Here is a 12,549-nt window from a genome sequence, read left to right on the forward strand (position 1 = left end):
CAGGCTCTACACAGCAGACAGACAGGCTCTACACAGCACAGACAGACAGAACACCAGGGGTCAAAATGGACAATTACAGGTCTGTAACTCTGAGATATATTGTGCTGATCACCTAGTTTTTATCTGTTTTATTTATTTATGTATTTATTTGTATCTAAACTTTTTTCACACGTTTTTTGTAACCCATTTTTCACCTGGTGCTAATTGCCTTTAAACACCATGACAAGAATCCAGACATTCATAAACACCTGCCTCAGAAGAATCCTCCGAATACGCTGGCCAAATAAAATCAGTAACCGGGAACTGTGGCAGCGAACAAGTCAACACCCGGGTGGAGGAAGAAATCATCCAAAGGCGCTGGCGCTGGCTTGGCCACACTTTTCGCAAGCCTGCATCTAGCATCACAAGACATGCCCTGTTCTGGAACCCACAAGGGAGAAGGAAGAGGGGCAGACCACGAAACACCTGGCGCCGTGACCTGGATGCAGATGTGAAGAGATCTGGCCACACATAGGGACAGCTGGAGAAAATGGCCCAGGACCGGGATGTCTGGAGAGCTCTTGTTCGTGGCCTATGCCCAAAGTTGGGCTATAGGCGTAAGTAAAGTAATTGCCTACGCAACGTAAGACGTCATCTGGCTGATATATATATATATACAGTGGGTGCCCGTCAGTTCACACAGGTGTGATTTTTATTATATATATATATCTGTTGTCGAGCAAGAAAACAAAATCACACTTGTGTGAAGTGAGAGATGTCCACTGTATTTATATCGGCCACATGAAGTCTTACATCTCCAATTAGTGCCCTAAACAAATTAAAGTCCATAGACCTGGCTGGAAAACAATTTACATCATAAGTTCTCTAAACAAACATTGAACATCCCATAGACTTGGCTGCCATATGATGTAATCTTCAAGCGCCATGCATTTGACGGGTTAGGGCCCATAAAAAACAAACAAAAAAAATTGTTTTTAGAACACCACAATACTGTCTCATCAAAGTTGGTATGGTGACTTTATACATTGTCAGATACATGACTGTATGTGTCCTTATACTACCATCACTTTACCCAAATACTTCTCTAGTGGAGTTAGGAGGTTTTTGACCATTAATATATTTAACTTCAATGTTATAATTGAAGTCAATGGCACAGCTCAGGACTAGACTGAGCTGTGGACATTGGTCTCTGCCCTTATGTTTCTATGTATGTAACTGTATTTTATTTTAATTGTCTGTCCTGTGTTATGTCAAATGTGTATATGTGTTGCATACAAGGCTGCTGGGTCGCAAAACAGTGCAAACTGACAATAAAGTACTATATCATATCATAAGTTGGGCTGAAACCATTCCCGAATATGGAGTCATTATGGCATAGAGACATCATCAGCACACCGCACAGACTTATAGTCTGGTGAGACGTACAGTAGGAGGACCCTAGGCAGGAAGCACACCACAGTCCTAGAGACCTCTCAGTGTCTGCAATCCCCCAATAACACAAACCACAGTCCTAGAGACCTCTCAGTGCCTGCAATCCCCCAAGAACACACAAACCACAGTCCTAGAGACCTCTCAGTGCCTGCAATCCCCCCAAGAACACACAAACCACAGTCCTAGAGACCTCTCAGTGCCTGCAATCCCCCAAGAACACACAAGGCAGAGAGAGAGCCTCCTGTTGGCTCTGGCATAAGAGAGAGGACAATAGCTGGAAGCCTGGATGAGAGGGGCAGTGATTTAGCCAATCACTGCTGACCCGCCAACTGGAGAGTGTTGTGGTTAAGGGTGGAAACACTCTAAGAAGGTTGGAGACCACCTGATGACCTCTCTTCCAGGCCAAGGCTTTATCCATTATAGATGGATATAATCACAAGGCTTCCGTCACCTTTTTTCTCCTTTAATATTTAATATATTTAAATGCATATTGTTAAGTCAGGTCATCGGGTGTGTTGTGATCTCCAAAGAGGATGATATGATCTCCCACAATGCAACAGCCCATCATATACATCCCACATGGGCCTTTCCCCTGGTCTCAACCTTCTTCCAGGAGAAGGTCTCTGGGTTGAATTTACACACATCACTGAAGGTCCAGTTCCAGTTCCAGATATTATATATCTCTGTTTTCGAGCAAGGGAAAAAAATCCCACTTGTGTGAAGTGAGGGGCACCCACTGTATTTATATCAGCCACAAGGAGTCTTACGTTGGCATTTAGTGCCCTAAACAAAGATGAATCATCACTTTACCCCAAATACAGCTCTAGTGGAGTTTTTGACAATTATCTTCGTTTATTTATTATTTTTTGTCTGACTTTGTCATTCTAATAATGATGGAAACAACAGCTATCTCCAAAGTTGGAGTTAGGTGGTTTGACGGACAGCTTGAGGATCCAATGGAGGTTCAGCCAGAAGCATTTTATTTCTTTTTGAGTGGTGCAAACCACTCCAACAACTGGCTTTGTACCCGTGTACCCGTGTTTGTTCGTACAAAAAAAACGAGCATGGTTGCTATGGTTAGCAACCAAAAAACGAGCATGGTTGCTATGGTTAGTATGTGACGTAACTGACATCCCAGATATCACATAAATGTGTAGTTGCACCACTCAGTTCACACGGTGTGATTTAAAAAAATAAAAGGTATCAAGCGAAAAGGAAAGTTCGGTAAATCGGAGGCCATTTGCTGCACTGGTGATGAACTAAACCAAATGGAATTGCGCACGCAGCACAATGCCTGGCACAATGCCTGGCACAAATAACTTCTTCAACTATACATGCAGGCACTCACTTCTGCTGATTATAGGAAAATGACAGAGAGATGCAATAGGAGAATAACGGCCCGGCTCCACCGGGCGCGTCAGCGTCGCGTCAGTGTCGCGTCTCCGTCACCGTCAGGGAATGTTCCCTTTTTAATCAATGAAGGGTGGCTCCACTGCCCGCGTTGCGTTGCGTTGACGGAGACGCGACGCGTGCATTAAAATTGAACCGGTGTGTTTTTTGACGCACGCGACGGAGACGCAACGCGTCCGGTGGAGCCCTGACGTAAGGAGTGATGACGCAGCCTGCACTACGAGGACATCTCCATGCAGGCGCGCGGTGCGTGCCGCTCTTTACCAAACTAATTTGGCACACGGTTTACGGATGCTTTTAAAATCCACTATGCGCCTTCCCAAATGTGTGTGACCAAAATAGCAATTTAGGGGAAAGCGTGCCAGCACGCCCATGACCACACCTCTAGGCGCAAATACCGGTGTCGGCAAAAAAGAGAGCGGGTGTTGCTGGACCAAAATACCATTAAGGGGCAGAGTAAGCCAGGGCTGGACTGGAACAAAAATTCGGCCCGGTCATTTTCGCGTGAATTTGGCCCAGACCGGCCCACCACAACCAGCGTGCAGTTAGCAGAAACTCTACCGCCCACTCCGTCGAGGCACACACAAACCAACAAGCCCTAATACCACCACTTTTACAGAACAACATAAATGATACAAACCAACAGACAACTACACAACCCTTTGTAGAGGGTTTATTTGTCACTCACTGATACAGGTACAGTGAAATTATCATGATGGCACTGGCAGAATGGCAGCACGCCCGGACCTTTCCTGGTGGCCTGCCGCCTATTGGCCTGTTTTTTTTTTTATCATGGCGGCCCCCTACGGTCGCGGCCCACCGGGAATATGCCCGGTATGTCCTGTGGCCAGTCCAGCCCTGGAGTAAGCTCCTATAGAGCGTCGCAGTCCCGCCCTCTACCATGGACCAGGAAATGATTCTCCGTTCATTTTCCTCATAGACATTTCAGAAAGTATTTATTTAAAGACGTTTACGCCGCGGACAAAGCCAACTCGAGTCGTGACAAATCATGACAACAAACACAATTTTTGGGGCCGAAAAAATAATTAGAAAGAAGAAAAAAACGGCAGGTTACAACACTTTTTTGTTGTTTTTCTTCTTTGTAATTATTTGTTTGGTCCAAAATATTGTTTGTGTTGTCATGAGTTGTCACGACTCGAGTTGGCTTTGTCCGCGGCATAACCGTCTTTAAATAAATACTTTCTGAAATGTCTATGGGAAAAATGCATTGGGACTAATTTCCTGGTCCATGGTAGGGGGCGGGACTGCGACGCTCTATACTCCTATACTTATACGGGCGGCCAACATACAGAGAGTGTTTTTTGCAGGTAAACACCGCCACTCTACTTCTGGCATAGAGAGAAATAAAACATACAGTATGTATTGTTTTGTTATGTAAACACAGTACAACGAAAAGGTATTGAGACTATAGTCTCTTTTGCAAGTTTGCACATGGCCAAGTAATGTTACACACAAGTTCCATGCATTCAATTTGACAAAACAAGATTAAAATCCATAAAACCAACAAAGACTACAAAACACAACTCAAGTGGGAGTCTATAAAGCTAAAGATATATACTAATACAAAACATAACAGTATACAACCAATGAAACAGTGGCACAAATAAAATTACCACTATATACTAAAAAATCACAACCGTGTGAACTGAGTGGTGCAACTCCCCTCTCCCCTCTCCCCCTGCCTCTCTCTCTCTGTCTGTCTCTCTCTCTCTCTCTCTCTCTCTCTCTCTCTCTCTCTCTCTCTCTGTAATTAGCAGGCAACAGTGCAACACTATCTCTCTCTCTTTTAATCTGATTGAAAGGGTATAGGCAGAAGCTTGTACCTTATTAATGCCTATCCTTATAACGTTTTGTCGTATATTAACAGGAGACAAGAAAATGAAGGCAGATCTTTGAGATTAGAGCGCCAGCAGAGCAAAGAGGAAGAACATAAGAGGAAAGTTATCACAAACCCAGGAGCCTTCAGAGGCCCTATAATCCTTCTTTTATCCTAATGCTAACCTTCTTAGATCCTGATGCACTATGATAACCTGAACCGATGCCGTGGAACAGCCCAGAGTGCCAGTCACTTCTCTCATGGTGTCCTTTCATCACCAAGAATTATGTTCATTTGTCTTGGGCATGCGTGATATCATGCATGCTCTCATGGTATCGGATGGAAACCTTGTATGTCGTATTTAGTTTAACGGGAAAAAAAGCCTGTTAAAACCAATGAATAAAAAGTGCAATATGTGGCTCTGAAATAATGGAATGTAAAGTGCCATTTCAAAATATTTGAGTACCTCTAAATTATACATTAGGCTACTTAAATTGAATAAATGTACTTTCTACCACTGATCCTTTCCATTGAACATTCTTTCCATAACATTGGACCACATGTTATTTTTGGTTGGCATGTTTTACCTTCTCTGTTACACGCGACTGTTGACAGAGAAGTGACAGAAGTTAATACAGACCAGAGAGGACCTACTCTGCTAATGTCATTAGCGCAGTGGTCCTCAAAGTGGGGTCCGGGGACACCCAGGGGTCCTTGAGGGGTTCCCAGCAAAATGAGTTAATGCAGCATCAAAATAATAATAATTATGTAACCACTTTGAACCCTATAGGCTATATTGAAAATGCCCGATACAAACTCACAGCGTGAGTGAGTGGCTATAAAAAGAAAGAGATGGAAAAGTAAAACCCTTGAAAATTAATCTTGATTAGGGGTGGGTCCCTGGCACAAGATATTGTCTGATGGGGGTCCGTGGCCAAAAACCTGAACTTTTAACATTCAGTAGATTTTCTGTGGTCTGGGGTTTTCTGGCTCAAACCAAGTGCTCTGATTTTCCTGCTGTTTGTGATGTCACAGCCTGCAAATCGCATGTCAATGGGATTTGCCAGCAGATGTCACTGTTTTCACTGGTTTGCCTGTTTTCATTGCAGCTCAAAAGGCTTCCAAACCCCAGATAAAACTCCAGACCACAGAAAATCCCCTGCGATGTTCAAAGTTCAGGCTGTTTGGGTGTAATTAGTCATTAATACTCAGTCTGTGTCTCATAGGAAGGCTGTGGGCAGTTCAGAAACCCGTCCACCAGTGACATCATCGATGGTGAATCCAAGCTAATAGAAACGGCAGGCTTTCTTTTCCTGAAAAGTTGCAATGCAAAAGTTGAAGCCATCGTTCTCACGATAATAAAAATCTAAATATATTTTAAAACAAATCTTGTTTAAACAAAAATCTGCCTAATGATGATGTCACTGGTGGACGGGTGTCCGAACTGCCCAAAGCCCTCCTATGAGACACAGACTGAGTAGGAAAAAATGGTGGTGTTTTATCATGAACATTAGTGAGGACCAATTATATGAAGAGATGTTGAAAAGTGGTGAAGTGGTCCTTTAATAATTTGGAGGCAGACAAATTAAGTTCTGAGAGGAAGGTTTAAGGTTTTAACATTAATTTGTAGTAGGTAAAAAGTCAATTTACAGAGGAATGTGCTACAGTTCAGATAATACTCAAAATGTTCCAAGATGGATCCGAACTGAACTGAACTCCTGGCCGTTCTTCATGTCTAAATACTCCAGCTGTTCCTTGGCTCAATAGATAGTTCATGTCCGCAATATCCCACGGTGGCGATCTCTCATTGGTCCAGCACCTAGATGATGAGGATGGTGTAGCGCATAGGCTGGCGTTGCCAGGCGACCTGCTGATAACTTTCCCTGCACTGAGTTACTGCTTCTGTGAACTCTGACAGAGAAAAGCACTCCTTCTCACTAGGCCCCAAGGTCAAATACATGTAGTCTCAAATCAAAATAGATTAAATGGGACAGATGAAAACATATTTTGGCCATAAACATGGATGACATGACATTTTATGGATAAATAGAACAACGCTGTGTAAACAGGCAGTAGACTAAGGGCAAAATGATAAAAAGGGCAAGATGACCAAATATGAATGAGCTAAGATGGAACACGGTCTGGGCCAAAGTTCTATCTGTACTGACCAACAGAATATGATGAAGTGAGCAACTTGACATGACGTGTAAACAAATAAGAATAATAATTTATCTAAAAGTCATCATGACACGCATCCAGTAATAACCCGAAGAGGTTTAGAGCTAGCTAGCAGCATTTGCTATGCTCCTTGCGAGAGACGTCATCGTCCTTCGTACGAGACAGGATATTTGGCCTTACAATCCAGATATTCTCAGCGATGTATGGCCTTACAACTCAGACATCGTTGTGTTAGAAGTTTCGGCATCCTGGTTAAGTTCTAATCGGACACCACTGCGGCGGGTCCTAACCCAGATAAACAGCACTAGCTATTTTATAGTCATAAAACCTAAAAGAAAATCGAAAAATGAAAATTAATGAAAATTAATGTCATGAAACCTTTAAGAAGAGACTATAGGACCTACCGCTGGCCTCTGCTAATTAGTCAGTGGATTCTGAACTGAAAAACATTGACTTTGCACAGCTGTTCTCAATCTCTTTGTGTCTCAGTGATCTGAAGCTATGTTACAACTCACATGAGAGATCCCTAGACACATGAAACTAATACCGATTCATAACTAAACTACTGCTAGGTATTTAGCTAAGATCTAAACACTGAAACAGACTGATTCGTAACAAAACTACTGCTAGATATGCTCTGGTATGATCCTTGTGAAGAAGCAGTGAGTCACCACATATACCCGGCAGTGACCTGACCCACACACCTCAGTTTGAGGAAAACTGAGCTCAGTCCCGTCATCCAACCGTGCACACACTCAGTCAGGGTTATATAGAGCGTTGCAGTCCCGCCCCCTACCATGGCCCAGGAAATGAATCCCAATGCATTTTTCCCATAGACATTTCAAAAAGTATTTATTTAAAGACGGTTACGCCGCGGACAAAGCCAACTCGAGTCGTGACAACTCATGACCACACAAACAATATTTTGGACCAAACAAATAATTACAAAGAAGAAAAACAACAATTCTTTCTAATTATTTGTTTGGTCCAAAATATTGTTTGTGTTGTCATGAGTTGTCCGCGGCGTAACCGTCTTTAAATAAATACTTTTTGAAATGTCTATGGGAAAAATGCATTGGGATTCATTTCCTGGTCCATGGTAGGGGGCGGGACTGCGACGCTCTATAGGCCTAAACTTCTGTTTCTGCAGCCTGATTCCTATTTAAAAGCACAGTATCAGTGCATGGGGGTGGCACAGGCAGGGGTAAAGTTGGCTGGATGCTCCAACCAACACAAATCAACCATGTTCATGGTGTTCATTAAATGCTTTCCTTTAGCATTTCCGTTCTTGAGGGAGAGTGAGATAAAAAAAAATATTTCCATTTATTATACAGAATATTGCTGCCATCCAAGGCACACTGAAAGTGCTTTTTGACTTCAGCAGGCAAATATGTCAGTATTATTTTCCGTGAATAGCTGATATGCATACATTTGTGTGGCATACATTTCACCAGCTGTGGAAGCAGCTGGAAGGATGAAGGATCTTCGGAAACGTCAGAGGTCATATTTGTTTTTGCTTCAACCCTCCTTTTAAAGGAGCATACCATGCCTATGTAAATAAATAGCTGATCTACAAGCTCACAAAAGGCATCGCAGTCATGTTGGGAATGTGGTGCAATATCGCATGGTCTGCAGACAACTGGAAGACCATTTCTGCTGCAGCTCTCATCCGTTGTGATGCTCCCCGGAATGGTGGACACACAGTTCATACATAACACACATTTCCTTTTTTTTTTCTTTTTTTTTCTACTTGTCTGAGGTGGGTGGGTGTTTCAGTACCTTCATGATGCTCAGTGACATCATAGAAGGTAGGTTTGTTTCTCTGCCCACATCTGTTTTTTTCGACAGGCAGGTGTTTGGGTGAATTTCACCCGTGTTTAGTGATAGTGTGATAGAGAAGAATCATATAAACCCACAATGGACTTTTTTCCCCCTTCACTGGATCATTCTCACGTGTCATAGGAATGGATAGACCAAAGGAGAAGTTCCCAGCGCCATTTCCCTTTTTTTAGTAATATTTTTAAAACAATATGCACGTTTTTCACCTATGATAGGGCCCCCCATGATACCATGATGAGTACCTCAAGTTGCCATGTATTGCTGTACTTCAATATATTTTGATGAGAAATATTCTATGGAATATTTCTCATCAAAATAAAATTGGGGAAAATATGCCTTTGTTTAGTGATGGTGTTCTATAGGGTTAAGCACTTGAATCTGATAGCATTCTGGGGGACAATTCGACAAAAATAGCAGATCTACAAGCTGGCTATATTTGTGGAGATTTAATTTGGTAGTGAGGCAGGAAAAAGAGCAGCCAAAAATAGCCAAAATGTCTGAAAATACATTAATACAATACATTAATCCAACATATTAATAGAAAAGATAATTAGTGAACAAACAAATAAAAACATTAACATTAACACTGATGATAGTGATGTCAAACACGTCTATGAAGTTATCTGTGGAAAACTATAGTATGAAAAGGTTAGGACTGAGACCAGATTCTACAAAATGCCTTCTACTTTAATCATGACAGTATTCTGAAAAACCTATGTTTCGATATCAGTGGTTCTCAAACTATTTCATGTCAAGGACAGGTTCCCATCCTGAATGAGATAAATATGGGGTGCATGCTCCATCTCCTCTCTCATAGCTGTACCTCAGCTAAGGGGTCCTTGGCCTGAAAAATAACCCCTGCATTTATGCATTAGATCCGTTCAGTTTAGTTTACACTACCGGCCATCATCACTGATGCCATGCAATCACTTTGAATGAGCCTGAAATCAGGCTAGCGTTGTGCCAACAGCACATCAGCATGCTCTCCTCCAACCTGGGAAACCATATGAGAGTTGTTATGGTCTAGTTTTCATCCTATTAACACCCTAATAAATGATAGGTTGCCACATCCACCATACAGAAATAAACCAACAGAAACTTAAAGACATCATTTTATTTTGTGTTACTTTGTGTTCTTATCGAACATTAGCATACAACCCTTTACATGAGACACGTCATATTTCCCATGTACGCTATAAAATCCTCAGTATTATTACATTCTCAGAGTGTAATAATGGACCTAAGTAAACCCATTACAGTCTATACAGTAACAGTTTTATGTATAAGGCTAGGTCACTTTTCACATCTGCCTTCATTGCATAGTTGAGAAACATAAGCCTATAGTATGTGTATAGTATATTAGCCCTATACTTATAAATGTTGACAGGCAAAATATACATTACTGTAAAAGGCAAGTTTATCTGGAATGCTGTGGCACAGATATAATGCATTTGTCATGCCAATATTTTAATATTAGTTATTAACGCTTTTAAAGGCTTGAGAGTTTATGAAACTCGAGAAGAATGATGGCAGAAACCTCAAATTAAAACATTTTAGACACTTTTTTCCCCCAATGAAAGCACTGTAATCTCCAAACTGTCATGAATCCCCTGTGTAATATGGCCTGATGACTGCATGATGTAATGCAGTTGTTCTCAAAGTGGGGTCCGGGGACTCCCCGGGGGTCCTTGAAAGGGTGTCATGGGATCCCCAGCAGAATGAATGAATATAACATTAAAATCAGTTTATCCACTTTTAAAATGTTTTTTTTGTGGCTTTCGCCTTTATTTTATATTTTTTATGGAGGGACAGACAGTAGGCTGACAGGAAATGGGGAGAGAGATGGGGGGGAAGACATGCAGTAAAGGCCGTCGGGATCGGGAGTCGAACCCGCGGCACACTGCCAGACTGGGTTACCAGCCACGGTGCCTGGACCACTGAGCCATGGCCCAGGCCCAGTTTATCCACTTTAACCCTATTTTATACTTCAACCACTTGCAAATAGTGAATCTATATACTCACAACGTTGTAGATCTGCTATTTTCTTATGGGGGATCCCTGAAACAAAAATTTTTCAAATGGGGGTCTGCGGTCAAATTCATATCTGGGCACTTAGTTAGACCTTTTCCTCCTGCCGTTGAAGAATATTTTGATGAACCACACTTCACATTTTCTGCTGTAATACTCCATTCAGGGTGACAATCTCTGAATCTCTCTAAAGTGCCTGTCTCTCAGCTGGGCTTGCTTGCTTGTGGTTGTCCATCGTGTCCGATGATGACCATCTTCTCCTATTTGTGAGGTGGCTGTATAGTCCGATCCTGGCTTCACAGTCACGGTTGCAGGCTATAGGCATCTCAGAATAGTTATACTGGCCACTATTGATGACAACAAACAAATGGTCTGGTGTTGTTAGAACACCTCATCATCATCATTTTTCGAGATCATGGATTCCACAATGCTACGCCAGACTTCCCGGTCCTTCATTGCCACCCCCAGTTCCTGCCTACTGAAGCATGTGTCCCTAACGATGACATCAGGGAACGACAGCTTTCTACCTCTGGTCCGCCCTGAGGCAGGACTCCAGAGAAGAAGGGAAAATATAACCTCATTGTCAGCTCTGTAGCAGTGGCCGGCAAACAGAACAAAACAGAACACCTAGTGCTTCCTTTGTGACCACAACTAATATGGAGATGTTGACCATGGTTTTAGGTGGTCACTGACCGAGCCCACTCCTCTGCCATCCACATCTATATAACAAGTAAAAACTGTCTGCATTGTGTGTTGCCACTCTGAGGCCGTCAGGCTGAAGGAATGGCTATGCCATGGTTGTACTCCGTCTCTGAAAATAAAATGGAACTCTGTTAGATTGTCCCGTCAGACCAGGGCGGGCTATAGTGTGTAGTTTTGTTTTTCGCTTTGTGGTTAGCAGTTTTCTAGTTTTTGTCAGCTGTTTTGGTTTTCAGAGCTGTGTTTTTTGTCTCACCCTTGTGTTTTTTCCCCATTTCCTTCTGTGTGACAGACAGTGGTCTTGTGGTTAGAGTGTCCGCCCTGAAACTGGGAGGTCGGGGTTTCGATCTCCGGCCGTGTCATACCAAAGACTAAAAATGTTGCCCAATGCCTCCCTGCTTGGCACTCAGCATCAATGGGTTGGATTGGGGGGTCAAATCAACTAATCAAAATGGTTCCCAAGCGTGGCACGGCAGCCAAGGAGCTCACCGCTCCTTGGCTGTGGCTCACTGCCGCAAGAGATGGGTCAAATGCGGAGAACAAATTTCACTTGGGTGACAAATCTTATACGACTTTGACTTTTTTTTTAACTTTTGAGTGAGTGTGTTAGTTTGTATCGTATTGGTTCCCATGTGCCTTCCCGTGACTGGTTCTTGAGTGCTCGGTGTGCGTGTGCCTGTCTCTGTGTAGTGCTCCTTTCCTCCTGGGTCAGCGATGACAAGATGCTGGCAGCAGGCTGCTGAGCTGTTCGTCCCGGGGGTTGTGGCTCCCGTCTTCTCCGTGCGTTTGTCCAAGAGTGAGCCGCACTCTGCAATCTGTTCCTGGCCGTCTAGGACTCACTATGAGGGCAAGGTGGCACAGTCGGTAGTGCTGTTGGGTAGTTCCTGCTGGGGACGCTGTGGGCGTGTTCTCTCCTCTGCGTCATCAGTGCCCATAACCTAGGTGTAGGTGGGGTTGGCAAAAGGGCCTTTCTGTGTGGAGTTTGCATGTTCTCCCCGTGTCCCCTAGGGTAGGTACCCTCACAAATAACATGCAGTAATCCGGTCTCTAAACTACTTCCCCCTGGCCAGCCGGGGTGCCTGATGGAGGAAAAAGGAACTGGTCGGAATAACGTGTTCCTTCTACGT

General features: G+C 43.1%; 1 protein-coding gene across 1 annotated transcript in view; it reads left to right on the top strand.

The window, feature by feature from the left end:
• Nucleotides 1-12,549, top strand: part of LOC306923996 (arg8-vasotocin receptor-like) — a gene marked incomplete at both ends in the record, with an annotated part of 101,245 nt that overhangs the window by 56,562 nt on the left and 32,134 nt on the right. The window contains one exon of the mRNA XM_079502340.1: nucleotides 12,113-12,286. Coding sequence (XP_079358466.1) covers nucleotides 12,113-12,286 — 174 coding nt within the window. The remainder of the gene's footprint in view (nucleotides 1-12,112; nucleotides 12,287-12,549) is intronic.

This window comes from Electrona antarctica (assembly GCF_951216825.1).
Source record: "Electrona antarctica genome assembly, chromosome: 5".
In the NCBI taxonomy this organism is placed as follows: domain Eukaryota; kingdom Metazoa; phylum Chordata; class Actinopteri; order Myctophiformes; family Myctophidae; genus Electrona; species Electrona antarctica.